General features: G+C 39.4%; 1 protein-coding gene across 1 annotated transcript; it reads left to right on the top strand.

The window, feature by feature from the left end:
* Window positions 1-7216: 7216 nt before the first annotated feature.
* Window positions 7217-8200, top strand: LOC135700914 (pupal cuticle protein 36-like). The gene is made up of 3 exons (XM_065221586.1): window positions 7217-7249; window positions 7407-7584; window positions 7645-8200. The coding sequence occupies exons 1-3, from the start codon at window positions 7232-7234 to the stop codon at window positions 8142-8144; spliced, it is 696 nt and encodes a 231-aa protein (XP_065077658.1). The 5' UTR covers window positions 7217-7231; the 3' UTR covers window positions 8145-8200.
* Window positions 8201-25524: the final 17324 nt, after the last annotated feature.

Below are 25524 nucleotides of genomic sequence, written 5' to 3'. Positions count from 1 at the left end.
CTGCTTGGCGTCTGCTTTAATGTACGTCTCGTTGTTCATTACGATGCATTTCGGCTACACCAACAACTCGTGGTACAGCATCCTGACGCGGAATTTGGCCACGGTATTCTGTTTATCAGTTCAGTTAGGCGCCTTCCTTGCCTTATTCATGCCTTTAAGGCAAGGAAGGCAGCCTGCTTCATTGACTGCTGGACGAACCAGACGGAAGAATTGACCTTCTTGGTCACGTCCCGAATCGAAAGGTTCGGATTGCGCTTGAAGTAATCCCTCACCTTCCTTGCGTTCACAAGGTCTGGATTGTCTGGGTCTCGTTGAACGATTTTACCACACGGGACACGGTCGAATTGTCGATCCCAAACTATTTCCCAAACACGGAGCGGTCGTGGAAAATCCTGACCAGTCCCACTGCTGGATCACCTGTGAGACTGGTTATGATTTTCCACGACCGCTCCCATATTTTTTGCCGAAGTACTTCTGGCTTGGAAGCCATCTCGATAACCTCTTGACAGATTGTGACGAGATTTTTCCCATGTTAACATTACACTCTAAAATATTTTTACTCAATTTTTTTAATAAATTTTTACCCATGCAATAAAAAGTTATACACAAAAGAAATTTTGCGTTTTTTTTTTTTCGATTACAATCTTTACTCCATCACTATTGAGAAATGAGGGGGTATTCGATATTTTTTACAGTTGTCATTCTTCCATTTATTGTAAGGATCCAACTTTAATTGAAAGGTCCCGCTTAGAAGTGTTGAAACACCCTCCAAAGGCGCGCCCCTTTGTCAGTCAAAATTGGATTCCTTAGCAACAAAATTAAGGAATGACACCGATAATTACCATGCATCAGAACCCTAGTCTTAATTACTTTAAACTAGGGAACAACGAATAGAAGATAAGGAATCACATAGACTAACTCATTGTTCCCTTGCTTGAAGATCATCCTCGGTGACAAAGCCGAGTCTTTTCACTATCAATAAGGCATAAAAAGTAAAAAAAAAACTAAAATGTGTTCCTTTGATTACTGAAAAATCTTGTTCCCCTAGTTTGAAGTAGTTAGGACTAGGAATCGGTGGTAGATCTTACATCTCGTAGCGTACCATGAAAAGGTGATCTACCCACGCTTCGGAGCTAGGACATATTACAGTGGACGATTTTTCTCAATGACATAATCAATGAGTGTTACATTGGACGTTTTGTTCTACATGATTCTAGATTCCCTTTCACAGAATTCAGAATAGAGTACCTAATCTTAGATTGGTTTTCTATGCCCGGCTTTTGACAATGAGCACCAATCATGTTAGGCAGTCCGAATGTCCTAAGCAACAATCACGTACCCATAATTTCAAACTGTACTTTGGATAATTTTAAACCAAATTTTTTACACAAATGTAATGTCGCGCTTACAAAATAAAAAAAAAAGCGTTTGATTTTGAGATGTAATAGATTCACTTCCTCAACTTTGATGCTAGACGCCTTACAATGGTTGTCGGTGAAACAAAGAATTGTATATTTGGTGTTCATTTTAAAAGTAGTTAATGGTTTGCTGCCTCGATATTTGTGTGATCGAATTGAAAGAGGAAGTGACTTTCATAGATATAATACTAGAATCGCGGTCGAAATAAGATCACTACATTTTTTGGCTTGTGCTTACCCATATTCATTATATTTTAAAGGAATGAATGATTTCAATTTGATGCCTAGACACTTAAAATGTTCAACACAGAATTTAAAAAACACTGCATTTCACACGCTAAAGCTGTTTTTTTGAACAGTTCCAAGCATGATTTTTTTTTTACGAATTGACAAATTACGTATCTCGACGAAGTTATCTCTAATGGATTATTTTGTATGGATAGCTATCATAATGACTATTCAATGATTTTTGTAGAACTGCGCATCATTTTTTAATATTTGATTTAGTAGTATGTAGTAGATTTAAAAAAAAAACAGCCTACAAAAGTTTGAGCCTTGCGTGCGTATAACGGATATAGAGGACTGAATTTAAAATTTGTTAAATAAAATGCAATTTGAAGGTTATTTGGAAGATACCTTGAGTTAGAAGTATGTTTTTTTTTTGCAAATGTCGGGGGTTCATGCGCATTCCTGACATTGCTGAAAATTATGATAGCATGTATTTCTTATGAATATTTTAGGTGGACAAAAAGGCGAACTAATAGGTGGACGCCTGAGCTTTTCCACATCTATATCGCTGTGAAGCACCTGTAATACTCTAGAGGGAATTTATATCTGTAACTGTAACCAGTTCGATTTTGTTTGCTAACCTGGTTAAAATATCATATTTAATTATCTTAAAAATAAATCGTCCAGCTCAAACCTTTTAAGGGGTAAAAGATGGTGATTGTGATTTTTCATTGAAGTTCAGAGGGTTTTGTACCATAAACACATTCCAAACCATTCCTTCATTGACCTGGCCGGTACTGGTATGACTTATTTTCAAATTTGAGATCACAAGTTTTTTACACATTGAGGATGTATGCTAGTTCCAAGCATCATCTGTTGGTTCTCTGTGTAGTTGCAGGTGATCTGACAATATTTAATAGAGTTGTAACCACGAACAGTCAATCATGCCCATACTTCTGCTCTGACAAAGGCTACAGAGCGTTTTGCCTCACGTAAGGGTATATTGTAGTCTCGATTGAGTTACGAAATGAACTAGCCAAATCTCACTAATAAAGTCTTTAAAAACCCGTCTCAGTGAAATGCAGTCCAAGCCAGTGAAATGCATAATAGTTTATTAAGTGAAATATAACTGTTAATTGTTTAAACGTATGATAAAGTCTTGTTTTTGTACCGTTATTGTTAATTTACATGTTACCCAATATATTTTGTGCACCAAAAAAATTCACTCATACAGATGTTGTCCGATCCGACTCATCGAGCTGAGTCGATTGTCATATACCACTTGGTTTTCCAGGGCATTGGATCGAATGCTGGTTTTCTGGATGTGATCCTGTTAGAATCTCAGTCAGACTAACTGCACTGGCATCATCCTCCAAAAAATCCACAATTGTTGGTTTTATTCTTTTTTTCCGTCGGCAGCAATCCGAATATTTCATCAATTGATTGCTTCTAAGCAAGGTCATACATTTGTTTGATGAATGTGGGATCTATAATCTGTCATATTGGGTGTCATCTGACGTGTAGTTCCAGGTGCCCCGGAGAATACGTAAAAAATGGATTGTCATATTGGAGAGCATAGCATCAATTTTTTTTTTTGCCGTGTTGGGTATATTCATCACTGCGACCATTACTTTGATCTATTGTGATATTCCCCGTTTTTATATTGCTTTATCAGTTATGTCGTATCATTATTTTGTGAAGCGACCGACATAGACTGACCAAAAGCATTTTCCCAGCCAGGTATTACATTTCGAATGAAATGTACTACTTTACTGGGACCTGCATTCCAAATATCAAAGGGTTCTGCCAGCACCTTATCCACAAAAATACACCTTTTATTGAAGATTGCTGCACAAGAGCATAGAAGGTGTTCAGAGTCTTCCTTTTCTATGCCACAGAATCTACACATATCCTCTTGAAGTTTTCCTATAAGCTTCAAATGATATTTACATGGACAATGTCCTGTTATCAAACCAGTATAGACACTGAGATCTTTCGGAAATATGAACAGTTTCGACTGCATAGCAATGGAAGTGTTGTTCCAATCGGTCTCCACTTTCATTTTTTTTCCATTTCTTGATCTCCATTTTAAGAGAACAAGTATAAACTCCACAGAATGGTTCTGGTCCTATGAATTGCTGAGATGATCCTAGCCTGGCTAACGTATCGGCTTTTTCATTCCTTTCAATTCCACAGTGGCCAGGAACCCAATATAAGTTTACTTGGTTTTGACAGACCAATTTCTGACGTGACATTGAACATTCCCATACGAGTTTGGAATTGCATGTTGCTGATTTTAAAGCATTTAATGCTGCTTGACTATCAGACATAATGCAGATATTCGAATGTTTATAATTCCTGCGCAAGCATATTACAGAGCATTCAAGAATTGCTTGAATTTCTGCTTGTAACACGGTTGGCCAGTAACCCATGGATATTGAGATATCAATCCCTGCACCAGTTACCCCTGCTCCCACACGGTTGTTCAATCTTGAACCGTCTGTATAAAAAACAGTTGAACCTGGACGGATGTTTGGTCCCCCACTTTCCCAAACATTACGATCAAATTCTGCTGCATTGTATAAACGATCGAAATTATATTTTTTCTCCATCCAGTCTTTATTTTTTAATACAAGAGAATCAATATCAAACATTTTTTAAATGCTAAGGTGTCCTGTAAGATCACCTTCAAGGAAGTACTTTGTTCGTTGAATCCTTAAAGCGCTCCTTTCAGCTTCTAATTGGATAAATTGATGCAACGGAATCAGATAAAGTAGAGCATCTAGTGAAATACTCGGTGTGCTATTCATTGCACCAGTTATTGAGAGAGTAGCTAGTCTTTGCAGTCTCCCCAGCTTCTTCTGAGCCGATTTTTCATTAGTTTTCGGCCACCAAACTAATGATGCGTAGGATATTCTGGGTCTTACAATCGTCAAATAAATCCAGTGGATCATTTTTGGTTTTAGGCCCCATTTCCTACCAAATGTTTTTTTATTTATCCAAAGAGCATTTATTGCCTTATTAACAACCTGATCTATATGTGAATTCCAGTTAAGTTTACTGTCAAGAATAACTCCCAGATTCGTGAAAGTTCTAAAGAGGTTTCTTTCAATTTTAAGTTATTTATAGAAAATTTACTTTTCCGTGTGAACGGTAAAATAGTAGTCTTAGAAGGGTTTATATTCAACCCTTCTTTAGCGCACCACGACGAAACATCATTTAACACAGTTTGCATTCTATTTGAAATTATATTATCAAATTTTCCTCGTACTATTATGACTATGTCATCAGCAATCCCCATTATCTTGAAGCCCTTTGCTTCTAAGTTTTTGAGAAGTTCGTCAACAATTAAAGACCATAAAAGAGGTGAAAGCACACCTCCTTGAGGACACCCTTTTACAGCTCTAACTGTTATGGATGAGCTTGCAAGATTTGCTGAGATTTCTCTTTTAGAAAGCATCTCATTAATCCACTTAACGATGCTTTTGTCGAATCCACGCTTCAACATATTGTTTTTCATGGAGTTATAAGATGTATTATCAAATGCTCCTTCAATATCAATGAATGCTGCTAGTGACATTTCTTTTAATTCAAAACCTTTTTCTAGTTTTGTAACAAGCGTGTGAAGAGCTGTTACTGTTGATTTACCAGCTTGATATGCAAACTGAATTGTTGATATACGTTGATTTTATATGCTGATCTATTATTTTCTCTATTATTTTTAGCATAATGGATGATAAACTGATCGGCCCGAAGGATTTAGAAGAAGTTTTATCCTTTTTATTAGCCTTCGAAATAAATATAACCTTTACTTGACGCCAAGTAATCGGAATATAACTTAATCTTAAGCTTGCTATAAACAAGCCTGTTAGAATAGGTGTCAAAGATTTTTTTTTCCTTTCTGAAGTAGTACTGGAAAAATTCCGTCCCTACCTGGTGATTTGAAAGAAGCAAAAGAATCAATCGCCCATTCGACTCGTTTTTCTGTAAAAATTCTATTGGCCAGATTACGAGCGTCTTTCCTGGCAATCTCTAACCCAGTCGATTCATTCATTGGTGTCTGAACTTCCGTCCTGATTTTTTCAGAGCCAGTTTGCGCTGCACGTGTATTTTGGTCTTCATTTATGTTGGTAATTGAACATGGAAAGTATGTTCTCATCATTGTTTCTAATGTTTTTTCCACATACTTAGTAAAAATACCGTCTTCATTCAGTATCACATTTACCATACTGATATATTCCGAGCTCTAGGAAGTGGCTAGAATCTGATATGAAGCAAATCATTCACAATAATCTAGACCTCCACTGATTGCTTATTTTTGAACTACTTTAAAAAAATATAACATGTATTCCCAACTTGTACGCTCAGATGGCTTCATTTAAAAATTATTAGTAATTTATCTATTTTATTGATTTTTAACGTTCAACGATTTTGAAATTCAACCGACTTTTTCAAGTGTTCAAAAAACTGGTAACATTCTGCCGAATCGTGGGAGAGTTATTTCCTCTTCCAGAGGCCGGACAACTCTTAAGATTTTAGAATTCACCCGCTAAACGTCTTGTTATCACCTTCTACAGTGTATTTCCAAAGTGTGTGCTCCTCGCAGTATTTCTTCATTCAATCAACCTCTTATCTGTCAACTGACACTGACCACCCGGTTGATGGAGCCTTAATGTTTTGACAACTATATTCTATAAAACGCAAATCAGTCTAATAAAGTAGAAAATTTACAACCTATATCAATGAAACATCACCAACCTAAAGGGCATCGATCAAAATTCCATCCTCTGAACAAATGAAACCATCAATCAAAACGCCACTCCATTTAATTTCAACCTAGTAGCAGATCAGCCCTTAACAAAAAAAAACCTTTTTCAAAATCCCTCGCGAGGACCTTCCTGTCCGCCCAGTCCATAAAGCTTACCGTTTTATGAATTGATAATACAAACAATATAATTCACCCCACCTGTCGAAAACTGGTTCGAGCGAATCCGAATCCGATCTTCAACGTTTTGGGATGCTACACGATCGTCACCGAAATCGACCTTGATACTGAAAAAGGTGTCCGTCGGGTGGCCGATCAAGAAAGCAGTACCCCGTTCACCGTTTCATCATCCGTCCGTGTGGTGTTTCATCATAGGCTATCAACTCGGGCCTGGTAAAAATAGACAGAAAATCGGAAAATCACAACTCTAGCAGCTGCGTGAGATCGTATATTTAATTAGGGCCGGGTTAATATGCATGGATGGCACCATATCTAGATCACTGGTTTTGGCGGCCGTTTGTCTTGGCGAAATGTTTGGCGAGCCTTTTCCGAAATGTCTCTTGTCCGGCCAGTATTGACCGAGGATGCCTTGGAGTAAAAAAAAAAACTGCTATCGCTAATCCCAAAGTGGTGAGAGAAGCTTGGCATTGTGGAAGTTAAATTTTTACTCGATTAAAGGATATATAAACTAGAGTAAACTCCGGATGCATCACATCAATTCACCGTCTTCGATCGTGAATGGTTCTTTGCGAGGAACAAAGAGTGTACTCCAGTGTTGTTTGAAAATCGAATTTGAGAGGCCTATCGTGAAGTGTTCAGAATGAAGTGCTTAATTGTGGTAAGGATCGATTGGGAGAAGTGATCAGGATAAGTTTCGGAAAGGACTTCTGAAAATAAAATGGACTGAATGGTGGCAAAAGAAGCCTACCCCATTCAAGTGTTGTGTGCAAACAAGTGATACTGATCGAGAACCAATTTATGTTGAATCTTTGCAGTTTTCGCTCCTAACTTTGGGCTGTGCCTTGGCTCAGAATTTCAACGATGGACGCTACTATCCAGAGCTCCTGAAGAGCAAGTTCGACGACGGACAGTACCGACCGGGTAATGCTAATGGTAATGGAAGAGTTGGTAGCCAAGGATCGTTCGGTGGTTCCGGTAGCCTTGGTTCAAGCGGTACGTGCTAGTGTGAGTTTTCCATAAAAGCAATACCAAATCAATCTCTCTCGTTGCTAGGATTCGGTTCGGGCAGCTCTGGAAGCCGTTTTGGATCGTCCGGAGGTGGAAATCGTTTCGCTGGTGCTGCTCCAGCTAAGGTTGCATTCGTTCCAGCACCGGCTCCAGTGTTCGCTTCATCTTCTTCAGGATTTGGGGCCAGCAACAAGAACAAGGGCTTCGGAAGTTCTAGCAGATTCGGAGGATCCAGCAGCAGTGGCAGCCAGGATGGCATCAAGGAAGACACCCGTGAGCTGAACGAAGATGGGTACTTCTATCGGTTCTTGAACGAGAACCAAATTGAAGTGGCCGAGACGGGACGCATCGATAACCGTGGTAGCGAGAATGAAGTACTTCGTGCCAAGGGATACTACGAATTTGTTGGCGATGACGGTGTCCGCTACCGAGTGGACTACATTGCCGATGAGAATGGATTCCAGCCAACGGGTGATCATTTGCCGACCCCACCACCAATTCCAGAAGAAATTGTCCGTTCTCTGCAGCTGTTGAGTCAGGGTTAAATCAAAAACTGGATGAGTGATATTTAGGATGTAAGATTTTGCTGAGTGCCATGTATACTGTAATGTGAATAAATAGGAGTAATCGTATTTTTCAAATATTATGGCCTTCAGTTTCAGGTACAGAAAGAAACAAATTCCATCGGTAAGATTAGGAAACCTGGGAATCCTCGACTTGCATTTGTGGTATATTGCTATGCATGACATCATATTCACGATCAAATGCTTATCATTGCATTCCTTAATGAAAAATATCCATTAAAAGTGCTTAACGACGTATTCGAGGTTTCATCCAAACCTGTTGTGGAATATTTCTACCATATGGGATATCGAACATTTGTGGTATTTGTTTATTAGGTTTTGTTTCAGGAACACTTCTCTGATTGAAATTACTACGGAAATGTGATGTAAATTATTCCAATACTTAATTTTGTATCGGTGCATTCATGTTTGCTATCCAGAAACGTTTAAGCATTGGTTTATGTTTGTAGTTATGCCTTTCAAAGAATTGGTTCACCATTTACATGGCAGGCAAAAATAAAATATACACTTCAATCAAACTTACCATCTTGTTCTTAAGTTTGGACGATCCATCTATTATGTCACGCTAAATTGAGGATAAATTAACCCCCCCCCCCCCCTTCACCCTTTTCGTGACGTTTTACCTAATATATTGCTTGTCACAAAATCATAAGCCCCCGCTCCCCCCTTAGAGCGTGACATAATATGTACATCACCCCCTAGTTCAAATTTTCAAATAGGGTATAAGTATGGGCTCAGAAATTTATGGTATTAAGGTACATTTCTTTAAGGGTGCAACAATAATCATGAGCAGATTTTACGAACGGTAATCATTATCTTATGTTCATCGCTTTTTAGCTGGCTAAAAATATACAAACAGAAAGTTACCTAAAAGTTACCAAATATAAGGAACAAATGACATTTTAGCAAAGCATCCCCAAACTATAATGTTACCACCCCCGTGCTTCACTGTTTTCTGGACATCCTTTTCCAAAAGCTCCTCGCCCTTTTTTATCCAGACTCTAGATCGCTGACCTTTTTTCCAAAAGGAAATAAGTTTGTCGACATGTTTTTTAAGAAAATTCGAGACGCTTCAGTTTGTTCGGTTTCTTGATAAGTGGACGACGAGATGCGAACTTGTTCTTCAACCCTAGTTGCTGCAGCTGGTGTTGAGTACTTGGCACTGATGAAGTCTACAAGTAGTATTCGAAATACGCGTATCTGTCAAAAGATAAGCAATTAACGGGTGTTCAATAAAAAATGAGAATTTTTTCAGTCATATAGCTAGTGAAAAAGAAATTTCAACGAATTCATTATTTTTTATTAAAAACATAATGTTTATTCTTCAAAAAACGTCAATGAATATTGGAGAAGGGGCCCTGGTCAGCCGTGCGACGCAACTTAGTCGCAATGCTCCCACTAGAGCGCTGGACGGCACTGAAATCATTCTCATTTTTTATTGAACACCCGTTATAACGGAATTGAAAGGAAATAAATAAAATCACTCAAAAAGCTCTTCATTTAAACATTGTGCACTAAACATTGGCCAGCTATCGAATAAGTGGGGAGGGAGGGGGGGTGGGGTGGTTATGGGGTTCAAAAAAAATGCAGAATTAGCTTTGACGCCGATTAGCTGGACACTATTATACCGAACGCTATTATACCGTACACAGTTAAAAAAATAGTGTAAATTTGCGTTAATATGGTGCACATCAAAGGAGCGTCATACATCACACAAGTTTACATTACAGATCGTGTAAATTTATGCATGCATGGATGATTACATCACCAGTAAAATTCTGAATTTTTAACTGTGTATGGATTACTAGGTCGATCGTCGTTTAACTGAATTTTGAATTTTCAGCCATACTTTGGCATATGTCATCGGTATTTTCTTAATTGGTATAAAAATACAAAATTTTTATAAATAATTTATCCAGGGTGCCAGAAACTTTCCAAACTCTAGGGATTGTATTCAAGTTTCAAGTTTTTTTTCTAGTCGTATTAAAATTAGGTTAATTTTAAGTCTTACAATCCTCTGATTTTCCACTCCTGGATCTTTTTAATTTCCTAAGAAACCCCTCACTACATATTTTTTTTTAATTCCCATGCTTTTTATTAGTAACAAGTTTCAAGTTATCTCATTTAAATATTTGATAAAGATGACGGGAATCATGTTCAATAACATTAGGAAGAAACCCAGAATTAATAATTAACCAGGGTGGGATAGTGAAAAAATGGTTTGCGAATGATTTAAGGAATCTAAAGCTTGCGAGAAATTAAGATCCAAAGAATAAAACAAACTCATGTTTTGCTCGATATCTGAATTTTATTTTTACCAGATAGTGACAGATTTTTAAAATTCGGAGTCTTGTATAATTTTAAATTTCTCCTGCTTCGGTAACTGTTGAGCGCTTCGAACAAATTTTTTTTAAACCAACACTTATAAAAGGATCATAACCTTTTAATAATAGTCCTTTTTTATTGTTGTCCATAAAATCAACTTTAAAGATTAGCATTAAGAAAATTTTACAATATTTTTGTGAGTCCGACAATTGAGCAAAGCAAAATTATAAAACATCTTCAGCATCCCTAATTTATTAAAATTTTCAATAAACGAATAGTTATAGAGATGTTGCACGTTTTTTTTTTGTATGAAAAGGATTTTAATATCTTACAATTCGGCAAATGTTCAATACTTAAGGATTTCTTATTTTTATCGAAGACATTCCCAATTCCTCATAAAATCTCATCTATTAATCTTTACCATTGCAAAATTATGTTTGAAGACGTAGTCTTATTAGAGACCTACCATCCAATTTTTTCAATAATCATCAGTATAATTAACTTGAACATTTTTTAGAAACATTTGATTTTAGATTTATCTTAAAGTATGGGTAAGGATTAGATAAAAAAAGGCACTTATGATTATTTTAAGGACATCCAACCCAATTATGATGATTTTGAAATATATATTCACAAGCGAAATTTCTAACACACTCGAAACAGTTTGGATGCTAATTGGAATTCCCTACAAACTTTCACCAGCTACTGATTTTTTTTTTAAATTCACTCTGCAAATTTACTATATGTTTAGTATTACTTCTGCGTAAAGTCAACGATTTACATAGTTGAAGATGCTAATTTCAAATAACAGGCTGAAGTGGTAATTTTTTTTTTCGTTTAAAATCGTATAAAAATTACCACTACCAGTCTGTTATTTGAAATTAGCATCTTCAACTACGTCACTCTACAGTATTGTTGGTTTTCTCATGAAACCTCGCACTTCAGTTTCTTCTATGTATAAAATACTCTTGTTATAATCATAACAATTCCATTGGTAATTTCTTCAGATGTACTTATAAGCATTTTTCAAAAACCTTTGGAAATTTACCTCTGACCTGCTATTGAAGTTTGCTAATATTTTTTTTTTTTTTTTTTAAACTTTCCTCAGAACTTTGATAAAAATTCTTATATTACCTTATTTTCCCGTCCTTATGAAGGATTTTTTTTTTAACGTAAAACATAAGCACTTCATGCATGGTTTTAGAATAGTAGGTCTTTTAACAACAGTTCATGAGTTATTAGAGGAATATGGGATACACTAAATATGGGAGTATGGAGTTAAAAGTAGAACCTCACTAAATTTATTTTAATTCATAAACATTTTGAACGATGAAATTTTTTTTAACGACCCCAAAAGCTGCCTGCAATAAAACAGATTTTTATTTTTCGAAATTTTAAGGCTAATTGGGTTTAAATTAGCTTTAAGTTGATTGCTATCTTTTTTAAAACAGTTCTCTTTTTTGCCTATATATTTAATGACCTTGAAGGGAAGTTCACAGCTCAAAAAAAAAATTATAACGTTTTGATTTTTCTAAAAATATTGGAAAAAGATATCAAAAAACCAAAAAAAAAAACATTTTTCTAAATACGTTCTTTATAAGTCATCATGCACTTCCGATTTTGCTAAAAAAATGTCATGATGAGACAAAAAAAAAATATTTTTACATGTAAATTGATGTTATTGTATTTTTGATAATGTTTCCCTAAATTTTTAGAAAAAATTAAAACTTCCAGGAAAAGATTATTGGGACGGTACACTTCCCCTTAAATTCACATTTCAATGTCAGAACAATATTGATACAACATTGCTAATTGAGCCCAATTTTATATATACAAGGAAGTTTTGAGCATGCTTGGCATACACAGTTTTGGTCACGAACTGCTAATTTACTAATGACTTTGAACACAGTTTACTAAACATAGTTCTCTTTGAAGTTTAAGTGTATTCTAGTGTATTAGCTTGTTATAGATATGTAAAAAAACGTTAATTTTAATTCAAGTAATAAACTATATTTTTTTTGCGATGTGAAATGCTCGCTACACTTCTCGGATTTTAAGTGTAAAAATTCATTGGTTGATTCCAATGTTAATATAGACCTACTCTTTGCATATCTATTGTAAACAATGATCCTAATCTAGCAATAATTTAAAAGAAAAACAAATTTCAACAACTGAGTGAAAAATTATTAACAAATAAACGGTTGGTGTGTAGAACTGTGCATGCCAAGCATGGTTTTGGAGTCAAGGGTGGAATTTGGAGTGCAATCTATGGCAGTTTTTAAAATGATAAATGGTGTAATTTTCTGAGTAAACAAGTAGAATGACGCATATAAAAACAAAGACTTTTAAGATTAAGGTATATTGAGGAAAATGGGCCTTATTTTCAATAAAATGTTCAAATGGATTTACTTCTTCCATCTTGCAAGCATTTTTAATTTGTTTATGTCTATATGCATGAAGCTGCAGCCTACTTAAACAATAAAATAAATGGAAAATCTTTCTCATTGAACCCATGTTTATAAAATAGAGAATATCAAGTTGGAAATATTAGAGAATCTGGTTTGAAATATGTCATGGACTTTTTTAATTTATTACAATGCCAAATGAATAAATTTATTGAGTCATCAAATAGATTGCTCACAGAAAAGAAGAAACCATTTTTGAATAATCATAGTATATTCGGAAGAATGTGCTTTGTCTTGAACTTAATCTTTTACGCAAATGAGTGCCTATATTTTTCGGATGTACATTTTTAAATAATCAATATTTTTACTTTTGTAAATGTTTTAATAAATAGAATTTTTGAATAACAGGGAGCTTTTTAAGGCGATTGTAAAGTTGAAAAGTGTTAAACTCATGGAAATAGAGAAATTGTAAATTTCAATCAGTCGGCAGGCACGATCTGTATCACAATAGAGATCATGGGACCATCGAGTTTTTATGAAAGATCAGCCTCGTTTCACTTCCGTAGGAACTAGGGTGTAGACTCAATTTGTAGCCTACTAAACACAATCCGCTCTTTACCCCTCTTTTTCAAGCAGGATTTCACACAAAATAGAATGTTTCTACAACAACTGGCTTCTTAATGTATTTACCTTTCAATATGTACCATTGGATTTAATAAAGAGTCATACATTGTTGAAGATGCTAATTTCAAATAACAGACTAGAGTGGTAATTTTTATACGATATATGAGGAATTGAAAGTATAGATTTGATAGTTCCGTTAGAGTACGGCAGTGTGAAAATTGTATATAGAGAGTAGAAAGCGAGCAAGGACAACTTTTATGAAGGTACAAATCGGTTTGATCATCTCTCTTTACCAAACTCCCTCGTTGGAGAGGGATGATGAGGGGTTTCCCCCTCTCCCGTCACAACTGGCAAAAAGAGATGATCACCGACTTGCTCATGTACCGACGCACGGAGGGGTATTTGTTCTACGCTAGCTGGCCAAAAGTCGATTTCTCTAAATAAGCCTAAACAGATTCTGAATGCATGCATTGTATACTTCAGAGAAAGGGTAACATTGCCCTGTACTCATTATTTCTTTTTCTAAACTGACCGCGTTGTGGCATCAGTTCAAACTTGCCTGTTGTTGAATCGTGTTGGTTTGTTAGAAAAAATCGTTCCGCAGTGCCATTGTTTTCGTGTCTCTTCTTGTTGTTGGGATAATCACATTAATTTGCAAAAATGGATAGTGATCAAGCAGGTATTGAAATATGTATTCCACATGACACCAGCTGATTTCACTTAGTTTTGACAACGTAGAAGCAGTTTATGAAAATCTTGTCTTCAAGTACTATTTAAACTATAAAATAAATGTATCGTGATAAAAAAAAGTTGACTTATCCTGTAATATCCTGTAAAACCGTATATGAGGCATTATATGTACATGTGTATAGAAGATTATAGCAAAAAATCAGCTGCGATTATTTGCGATCTTTCGAGAAATTGTAAAATGAAGATGGCGTGTCCATATAGGTGAATTTATTAAAAAAAAGTACATAAATGCAGTTATTGACATTTTCATTCATTATATGACGGTCAAGGCGGCAACTTAGGCGGTCAAGGCCTTGTTTTGGGAGGGGAAAGGGGGGGGGGGGTTGCCTTTCAGGTATATTTTTCTTGTTTCATAATTCCATCAGGTGCATGTGGATATGGATTCTGATACGAGTGTGTTCCACAGTTGCGAATAGTTTGTGGATCCAATGCAAACATAGTTTGACAAAACTCAACTCCATCTTCACCTCGCTACTGTCGCCTAATCCACATTAGGTTTATCAAGGAATCCTCTGAGGTAATTAATGAAGAGATCAGTTGCATGAAATGGCAAGCAATTCACTATTAGACATACTTTTATGCTCACTTTGGTTGGTGGGAAAGTGTGTAATGCTGCAGCTGAAATGAAATCAACGATGAAATGTTATATATGTGGCGCAAGTTCAAAGAAATTCAATAATCTTAGCGTTTTAATGGAAATCAACACAGATTCTTGAAGGTCACGTTAATAAAGAAACCTAAACTGAACGAAACACAGATTCTCTTAAGTTCGGATTTTCGATTTTTCAAGCCAGGATTCGTATTTTCGAGACAAAGTTGCCGATCAAAAAATGGCGGTTAACTGGCAATGAAAAGCAAATCGTCAAAGAAAGAAAAGAACACATTCAAGAAAACTTCAGAAAAAAAATGGGACACCTTGTGGATTTTACAAAATCAGGCTTTGGAAATTCGGATGGCAACACTAGTCTAAGATTCTTTGCTGATCCGGAAACCGCTGCTCAAATAACAGGTTTGATTTTAATTTGATCTACCGTCTTAAAGTTACATTGGAGACACTAGCAAGTGGTTTTGAAATTGATACGGAAAAGTTTGAAACATTTACTCAAGTAACAGCGGAGACATACATAAAATTTTAATCCACAGTTATAGAATATGCGCTGCTACCGTTAGGGCAGTTGTCAGGAGAAACTATACAACATGAATTTACTGAATAGACTGCTGCTTAGTTCTGATCCTGAAATCACAGTTAAACAACGTAATTATTATCATACGTGAAAGTAAATAAATATTCTTTTAGGATTAGTAAAAATCCCACAAAAAAAGTCAAGGGTTTTGACGACAGAAACATTGCAAATGTTACTCTCAGAGGACTTCATGCAAGAAAGCAAAGATAGGCTGGAAAAAATTAGAGATGAAAGAAACATATGACAGAGACGTTTCTAATGAACAAGAAAATGTCTTCTCAAATTCGGAATGAGGTTTTTTCGTTTAATTTCCTTTGTTTTCTTAGTTGCTGTTTTGTTTTTGAATTGTTAAATATGTTGTTCTGTGTAATATTCGGGGTAGTATAATTACTGTCTTAAGGTGAAAGTTGATGGAATTCACAAATGGCCGCTTTTTTGTTTATTTTGCCTTACCACTTCGAATTTTTGGCGCCTCGAGTCTCAGAAACTACAAAGTTTCAGTGCATGAAATTGGAATGACATGTATGCTGCAGTTCAGCAAAAGAGTGATTATAGTTTCTGAGATATGTGCCGCCAAAAATTCTAAGTGGCAAGGCAAAATAAATAAAATAGCGGCCATTTGTGGATTCCATCGACTTTCACCTTAAATCTTAAATCTAAATATAAATATCTTGTTCTATTTTAGCTGAACTTATTTTACAATGACTGGCGGATTTTCATGTAAATTAGCCAACTTTTATGTAATTTTGTTTTGTTATATTCCATTAAGCTAATATTGTTATGCAGAACCAAACTATGGTGAATTTTGAGTGTACAAAAAATACTTTAATATAAGGATCTTGACATATTTTGAATATCAAAAACGCTATTAAATATTTTAAACATTTATAACCATATTGCCAATGTCTCCAGGAGTTTCAAAAAGTTTGGCCTTTTGTTCACGGAAAATTCAGCATATTTGTGGTTCTGTGTCAAAATTTCAGCTCAATTGATCATAACAGAACAAAGTTACAATATGTCAAATTCGGCAAGTTTGTAAACAAAGTTCGGCCTTTCGTGCTTTTTTATTGACCGCAGGTTTAAGTGTATTTTATATTTTTTATTTGAAGTATTATTAGTTCCCAACATTTCATCCTTCGTTGGTAACTAAATCCGAAGAATACTTAACGACTTACAAGTTTTTAAAAGAAGCAACATTATAACATGACCCTCCCCCTCCAAAACATGACTCCACCCTTTTTTGACCAAACAATTCTATTATCCTTGAATAATAAGATGTATGTGACAAGTTAGAGTGGTTAAATATTTTTGGCCAGCTAGAATTAATAAATACCCCACTGTGCGACGATGTGTTTGAAACAGTTCTATCGATTTTACCGCACTCAAGTTGTTATCTGAAGGAAGGCATCCAGTCGTAGGCTTGGAAATTGCAGCTATTATTACCTCTACCACGGTATGTGATCCTGTCTTCGTCGACTTGACGATTTCGAGGGGACACGGGTAGAGTAGGTACTGCTACTGTACATACTGTTCGACCAATTACAGTAAAATTACAGAGTTATGTACTTTAACTATTTGTTTTATATTACTTCTGCGTAAAGTCAACGATTTACATAGTTGAAGATGCTAATTTCAAATAACAGACTAGAATGGTAATTTATATACGGTAGATGAGGAGATGAAAGTCCTTGCTCGCTTTCTACTTTCTGTATACATTTTTTACACTGCCGTACTATAACGGAACTATCAACTGTATACAACAGTTTTTGCAAACAATGACTTCTCTCGATAATTTTTAGGAATTCAAGGCAGGCCCACGCAAACCAAAATTACCGTCGGATAGGTGAAGTCTTACCTTACCTCATGGTGATGTTGATTTGTATGGGTGAGTCTTGCCTTTTAAGACATCATCGAAAGAAGTGATTGTTTACAAAAGCTGTTACGACCTAATCCCAGCTGTATCTTGATATGGAAACTGACATACGATTTTTGACCTTAACAAATGTCCAAAAATACTCTTCTACAAATTTATGGTGGCCCTGAATAGGACTATTTTGTCGTAATGCTGAGCTAATACGGTGTTAAACACAGCTAAGACTGGTGCGCTGTAGGTTGCTGTATGTATGAGGGTGACGAGCTTGGCATAGATGGCCCACAACGATTCACGAAGTACTGATTCCGATCAATAGCGGTGTGGCTTCTTAATCTTTCTATGGATGCTCAAGTGGGCTGCAGCTCGTTGCTTGCAGGCAGCTTTTCGTTGTGTACTGGAGAACAATGTTCAACGCCACGTGCCGAAATCACTGCTGCTGCTGCTGGTGTCCGCCTACACACGGTGATTGGAACTGAATCCGATCAGCGATTGAGGGCAGCTTTGAAAGCTAGTTGCTTGCGGGGAGCCTTTCGTTGTGTACTGGAGAACACCACCATTCACCACTTGGTGATTGAATAAACACCGTTTGGTGAGACCAGATGGAATTCAACTTTGAAATCTGTGTTAGGGAAATCGCTTTTTGCAGGCAATCGGTGATCATTTTAACTATCATAGCAACAGTTGCACATTCGTGCAATTTTTAACAGTGACATTTAAAAACAATGATTAAACCTTTTATTTAGCAGATGCATAGAAATATTTCTCATCGATTGGTGATAAAATTATTGAAATTGATCCAGTGGCAGCTGAGCTATTAACGTTCAAAGTCTTTCATTATTTTGTTAAATGTTCCATTGTCGGTTTTCACAAAGTGTACCCCCATATAGAAATCATACGTCAAAAAAACAATAAACCAGAAACCAAATCCTGGCTACGGGCCTGCCTAACCCCTTAAATTATAAGGAACAACTATGCTGAAGACAGCATCACGATTCAAGTTATAATTTTGCAGATATTAATTAATTATGTGCATTCTGTTCGTATATTGCAACAAAATACAGGTAGCGTATCACTAAAAATATAAGTTCATATTTCCAAAGACCAACTTCCAGGCCCGTGTCTTTGTCTTTTGGTGTTTCTGAATGTTTCAGCACTTTTTGACGTTACACGGGTTGGCGCTTTTGGTTTAATGTTCATATAGGAGATTTGGTTGAAATTTTCATATACAAAATGCTCATATACATTTAAAAGCGAACATCTCATCAAAACTTACTGGATTCATGATGCACTCTTCAGCAAAATTATTACTCCTTAACTGAGCTACAAGTTTTGAAAGTCTGAATCAAATCGAGAAAAAAAAAGAAACTTTTTTATGATGGGTAGAGTGTAGTGGTGACATATTTTCATGCATTTTATCCAAATTCCCCATACAAAATTCAAACTAAAAGCGCCAGCTCATCCTAGAACCAAATGAGCTTTGAAACTTTCGGATAATGGTTTTCTCATCCAAAGGAACAAATCTGGGGCTTGGCCCGTGGAAAATTAGAACTTTTTTATTTTGTGGGCCGGTCTAGTGTCGATAGGTGTCGGTGGTAGTGATAGTCAGTCAGAAAAGGATAAAAAAAAGTAGAAGGGTCTGTGCCTAGGGGCACGAACGGAAGCTTGACGTAGGACCGCTAGTGGACGGAATAAATGTGAAGAGCATTAAGTTCTTTTAATTGATCAAATCAGGCATAACATTTGATAACGGCACAAAAGCATTTGTAAACAAACATTCTAAGGCCCTTTACACGCAAATTATGTTGTTGGTTTGCGTGGGCGTACTTTGGTTCGCGTGTAAAGGGCCTTAAAAGGTTTGTTTACAAATGCTTTTGTGCCGTTATCAAATGTTATGCCTGAAATATCTATTATCTCAACTCTTTCCGTTTTTGAATTGTAGGCAATCCAAATTTGTAGTAATCTTTTTCAAAAAGAAAGTTGATTACGAGAATCAATCCAAATCAATTGCACCCATGCTTCCAAGTTTGTGTGGTCGTTGGGGGCTTGTGGTTCTGAATATGGACAAACAAGCACAGATAAATTCTATTCCAACTCTTTACTGATGTAAGCTTGATGGTCGTTTTATTGAAGAGGACATCCATGGCCACTAACGCTTGGCGTGTTTAGAGTAGGTGACAGCATCACGGACCTCATTTTCCACGAACACCTTCAACACACCTCGTAGATCAGACCGGAGATACGTCAGACACTGCCACGGCGAGCCAGACGACGGATGGTGGTTAACTCTAAGAATTTGCGATGACGATTGGCACCTCCTTTGCCACGACCTACTGCTGCTATTGCTGACCACGCCGTCCGAAGCGAAAATGAGCTGATACCAGTTTTGTTTAAATGATCTTTATTTTAGTTTAACTTGGACGATTACCATATAAATTTTTACTAAGTGATTTAATTGCTTTCTTCATCTTTAGGTATGGGCAAAATTCAAAATTTGTTTTACAGAATTAGTCCTAGACTTAGTACACGGTCGACCACCTTGGTGGGATTGGTTTGTTTTGTTTTTAGAATTTGAAGAGAAACTACTTAATACTACTATTTACAGCTTAAAACTAACCTACTCTACTATATACACTTAACCTACTATGTACAAATTGCTTATTAAAGCATGTTCAGAAAGATTGCATTTTTGAATAAATTTAGTTGTCATATCATCAATTTTGGAATCTACTTTGGGAATTTCTGCCTCTTGATGGAGGTCTGCTATTCTTGTGTCGAATGGACGATCTAGGATCATCCTCAACACTCTATTCTGTGCAACCTGGATTTTGTTCCTGTGGGTCTGAGCGCACGATTCCCACACCGGGGCGGCATATAAGATCGCGGGGGCTATGATCTGTTTGTAAACAGCCAGTTTGTTTTGCCTTGAGAGGCGGGATCTGCGGCAAATGAGCGGATACAAACACCTAACCAAGGCGGAGCACTTAACTAGGGTTTTCTCTATGTGCGAGCGGAACAGGAGCTTCTCATCGAACAACATCCCGAGATAAGTAACATCAGTGGACCACTCGACCCTTGTACCATCCATTATTACGGTACAGGAGGGAGACGGTTTAAGTTTTGGTGATTGTCTGTGAAGGAACATGATCGCTTGGGTTTTCGAGGCGTTGATTTTGATTTTCCACGAGGTGGCATAATCAGTAAAGGTGTCAAGGCATCGTTGCAGCTTGTTCGTAATTTCACGAGGCATCCTACCCTTGACGGCTATCGCGGTGTCATCTGCGAACAGAAAGAACACGCAACCGTCTCCTAGAGGAGGGATGTCCGACGTGTAGATGCTGTAAAGCAGTGGTCCCAGCAGACTCCCTTGCGGAACACCTGCTGGGATCGGAAATTGTCCCGAAAGGGAACTATTCAACGACACCCTGAACGACCTTTGCTGGAGATAGTTACGGGTGATTTTCACAAGGTATGGTGGAAAGTTGGAGTTACAAAGCTTGTATATAAGTCCGTCGTGCCAGACATTGTCAAACGCCTTTTCGACGTCTAACAAGGCCATGGCTGTGGACTTGGATACAGCTTTGTTACTTCGGATTTTATTCATCACCCGCACTAGCTGATGATTGGTGGAATGCCCCTTGCGGAACCCGAACTGTTCCGGAAGTAGAATGTCATGTTCCTCCACAAACTTGTTTAGTCGGCTGAGGATCAATTTTTCGAACAGCTTGCTCAGCGCTGAGAGCAGGCTAATCGGTCTGTAGCTTGACGGTAGTGAAGGGTCTTTCCCAGGTTTGCGGATCGGGATGATTTTTGCCACCTTCCAGATGCTTGGAAAGTAGTGCAGCTCCAAGCATCTGTTGAGGATGGCAGCCAGCAGCGAGTGGACCCTCGGGCTGAGATTTTTCAACGCTAGGTTGAATATTCCGTCAAACCCGGGAGCCTTCATGTTTTTACTATATTTCAGCGCTGAGCAAATTTGTTCCTCTGTAATCCGTTCTTCTGGAGGGACGGCACAAGGGGAGGTATCTAACGTCTGGACGCACTGCACAACCTGGTTCTCGAGTGGACTTGGGATTGTAGAGCCAAGCAAATGCGATTGGGCAATGTGCTCCCCAATTGCATTGGCCTTCTCTTCGTTGGTGATAAGCCGTTCGTCATTGACTCTAAGTGGTGGAATGGGCTTGGGGTGAGACTTCAGCACCTTGGCAACCTTCCAGAATGGTCTGGAACGGTCGTCCAGGTTCTGAACGAGCCGCCCGAAACTCTCGTTCCGGATTGAGACCATTCTGGAAGCGATCTGCCGATTCAGATCGACCATTTCGTATTTACGCTGCAGATCCCCAGTCCGCTGAAACTGGCGTCTACGAACATTTCTGAGCCGAATCAAGAGTTTGGTGTGGGAATCAATTGCTTGGAACTTACCCCTCACAGGAACTCGTCGAACGCACTCTTCGTCAGCCACGGATATGGCTTGATGGAGACCCTCCAGAGCCCGGTCGATGTCCTCCACTGTGTCGAGTGGTGGGTTGTCGTCGATGTGGCGGTCGACCACGCGTCGAAACTGGACCCAGTTGACTCGATGGTAGTCCTTCCGCTGGCACGGTGCAGGGGCCACGTTGTAGCCCAGCACGGTCAGCACCGGTTGGTGGTCCGAACTCAGGTCGTTGACGGCAACCGGCTTGGCTAATCTGGTGTTTGCCAAGAACAGGTCCAGCGTCGATGGGTTGCCCGCCGGTGATGTGAAGGTTGGTTCGTCCGGAAACCAGACGGAATAGAGACCATGCTGGGAATGGTCGAATAGCAGGCGGCCGTTTTGGTTCTGCTGGTAGTTCCGCCAGGCCTCGTGCCGGGCGTTCAGGTCCCCTCCGATTACGAAGCGGGCATTGGTGCGGGTTATGATGGCAAGGTCGTTCTTGAACTGCTGTGCTGTACCATTGCTAACGGTACATTGCCGGGGGCAGTAGACAACGATGAACCGGACGTTTCCGGTCGATGTTTCCACCTCAACGCCGACGGCCTCGATGATGGAAGTGCGGTAGTGGGGTAGGGTGCAGTACTTGATGCCTTTCTTGATGATGACCGCGACACCGCCCCCCCTGGAGCTGGTGCGATCAAGCCGGACAATGCTGTGGTCGGGCAGCCAGAAGCTGTCACCGGTCTTGAGGTGGGTCTCGGTGAGAAGGCCCACGTCGATGTCGTGCTTGCGGAGGAAGTCTGCAAGCTCAATGTTTTTCGCCCCTACGGAGCGAGCGTTCCAGTTGGCGATCTTTATGGGTTCACGGTCCATAATTAGCGACGAAGGAGATGATAGCTTGGAGCTGTTGTGTTCTTGTTGCGCAGGTGCGCTTGATGATGATGGCCTGGGCCAACAGTGTGACGATCTCATCCGTTGACAGCGGAGAATCGTCTGTAGCTTCACCGGTTGTACCGGCCAATCCCGGAGCAGGGGGATCCGTCGATGGGCCGGAGGCTTGACTGGGTACTGCAGTGGCAGCCGACTGGGCAGCAGCCAACTGTTGGTTGAGCGGGAGCGGCGCCAACACTGGAATTGGCCGTGGTTGGACCGGTGATAACGGAGGAAAGTTCTGCGCGTTGTTTTCCGGGACCTTCTTGCGACCGGGCTGGTTGTTGGACGAGACCTTCTTCCGGATCTCGGCGTATTCGGCCCGCTTCGGACAGGCCTTACTCGTGGCCTTGTGGGCAGCACCGCAGTTGGCGCATGTGGGAGCGGCTTCCTCGATGCTGTCGCAGTCGTCGATCTTGTGGTTTTTGCCGCATTTGATGCAGCGGCTGGCCATGCGGCAGTTCCTGGTGCCGTGCCCGAACAATAGGCAGTTCGAGCACTGAGTGACGCCACGGTGGGTTGGCTTATACCTCTCCCACTTCACTACGATGTGGAACAGTGTGCGTGTCGTATGGAGATCCTTCACGGTTGTGGAGTTCTTCTGCAGATGGACCAAGTAGAGCTGGTCACGATACTTGATGGCCTTGCTGCGGGTCATCTTGTGGATTTCGACCGGCTTGAGGCCGTTCGCCTTAATCTCGTCCATTAAGGTGGTGGTGTCCATGTCGTGGAGCCCGCGCAGCACCACTTTCAGCGACTTGGTGGCCTCGACGTCGTGGGAGAAGTACTCCAGCTTCATCCTGTCCAAGAGGGCCTGGACTGCGTTGTAGTGATTTTCGGCCGAGACCATCAGTTTGTAGCCTTCCGTGCACCGTTGAATGGTGCAGCGAAGGCCCTGCTTAATGTAGAAATCCAGCTGCTCCCATAGCCCGGGAGGGAAGCCCTTCACATAGAAGGGTGGCAACTTAACTTTTTTAGGCACCGTCTCAGGGTCCGACTGCGGCTGGGCTCCGTTCTGCAGGGCGGAGAACGGATTGTTGCTCAGCAGCTTTTTTGCTGCCGATGCGGTGGCGCTGATGTCTTCAGGTCTGGGTCGTTTAGTTCCGGGAGGCCCCGGCTGCGGGTCCGCAACGCCTGTCGGGACGGGCAATGGGGTTTTCTTCTGCTTCTTCTGAGCTGGCTCGGTGGTCGCGCCGTCTCCTGGGAGAGTCTGTTTTCCCGGTAAGCCGGCACTCGCGTTACCGCGCGATTTCTTACCCATGGCTGGGTCAGCGAGAGCGTCACTATACAACGCGGAGCTAATTCGACTTGCGAACGAACGAACGAAACTAGAGAGAATTCAAATCGACTGAACTGCTCAACAGTCTGGCAGCGAATGAGCTCGAGCTGATACCAGACAGCAGCGCTGCTTTATATTTTTTTAGGTTAAAGCAGAATAATGTGCAACCAAGTGGTATAAAAGCTACAAAGACTCCTCCCATTATGAGTAGTTTGCTATCAAGTAGCGACACTGGCTATTTTCTTTTTGCGTACACGGCGAATGAGAACGACCCAAATTTGAGTTTAGTTCACTCATAATCGCCAAAAGTGTAGGAACTCAGCGATGAGTAAATTTGTCTCATGATTTCGTGTGGAAAACCTAAAAAATCTACCAGAAAATGAGGAAATTGACGAAAATTTTATTCAGTCTCGGAGTAGTACAAATAGACTGAGTGAATCCAATCTTTACTTTTCTCAAATTCGGGAATTTTTCCCTGGAAAATCCTGGAAAAACCTGGGAAAAAATAAGGCAAACTTACTCATCGCTGAGTTCCTGCACTTTATTTCTTATTTCTGAGATAACTAAACTCAAATTTGGGTCGTTCTCATTCGCCGTGATAGATATCGGCGCCTGTGGTTAGCGTGATAACCTCTCTCCCCAGCAGGCCTGGGTCCAATCTCAGTCGGCGCCACCGGCATGTTCTAAGGCATAACATCTCTGGGAGCTGCCTCCCTGGCGTCGGTAGCATTAGAGCTCAGTACGGAAAACAAATCTCGCGTCACTTTTCAATAGGTCCTATCTACATTGATCGATTCTCTTCATCGACACTCTCTTTCGTAAATATTCGGCTTCACAAATGTGGATCAACAATACAAAAGAGCCCATCAGCATTTGTAAACAAACCGTTCCAAAGCCCTTTACTCACAAAGCGAAGGCCACCCACACAAACCAACACCATCATCGGATAGGGGAAACTTCTACCTACAAGATGTTGGTGTTGGTTTGTGTGAGTGGCCTTCGATTTGTGAGGCTTTGGAACGGTTTGTTTACAAATGCTGATGGGCCCTATTCTATTGTTGATCCAGAAATGTGTCCTGCCGTCTTCGTCGAATTAGATGCTAGATTGTTGCTTCTTCCATCGAAAATATCCGGCCGTGGGGATTCAAAGTTGATCAAGGTTGATCAAAATAATTTGTATCCCTGCTTCCAGTTTGATAACATGAGCATTTTGTGTGGTTGGTGGTTCTGAATATGGACAAACAGGCAGATGAATTCTATTTCTACTCTTTTCTGTAATAAGATTGGTGGCCCTGAAAAGAGCCGTTTTGTTTCCAATGTTGGTGATGATTTACCTCCGAAACCAAACAGAGTGCGTCTCTGTCACTTCAAAAACGTAGATGACATCCATGGCCGCTTACGCTTGGCGTGTTTAGTGTAGGTGACAGCATCACGGATCTCATTTTTCAGGAACACCTTCAGCACACCTCGTAAATCAAACCGTAGATACGTCAGACACCGCCACGGCGAGCCAGACGACCGATGGTGGTTATCTCGAAGAACATGGTTCTGAACATGGCT

The sequence above is a fragment of the Ochlerotatus camptorhynchus genome, unplaced genomic scaffold (assembly GCF_037179485.1).
Source record: "Ochlerotatus camptorhynchus isolate MF236.1 unplaced genomic scaffold, CSIRO-AGI_Acam_v1.1 ptg000144l, whole genome shotgun sequence".
NCBI classification, from domain to species: domain Eukaryota; kingdom Metazoa; phylum Arthropoda; class Insecta; order Diptera; family Culicidae; genus Ochlerotatus; species Ochlerotatus camptorhynchus.
Note: the sequence above shows the minus strand (reverse complement) of the source record. Positions and strands in the feature narration are given on the sequence as shown.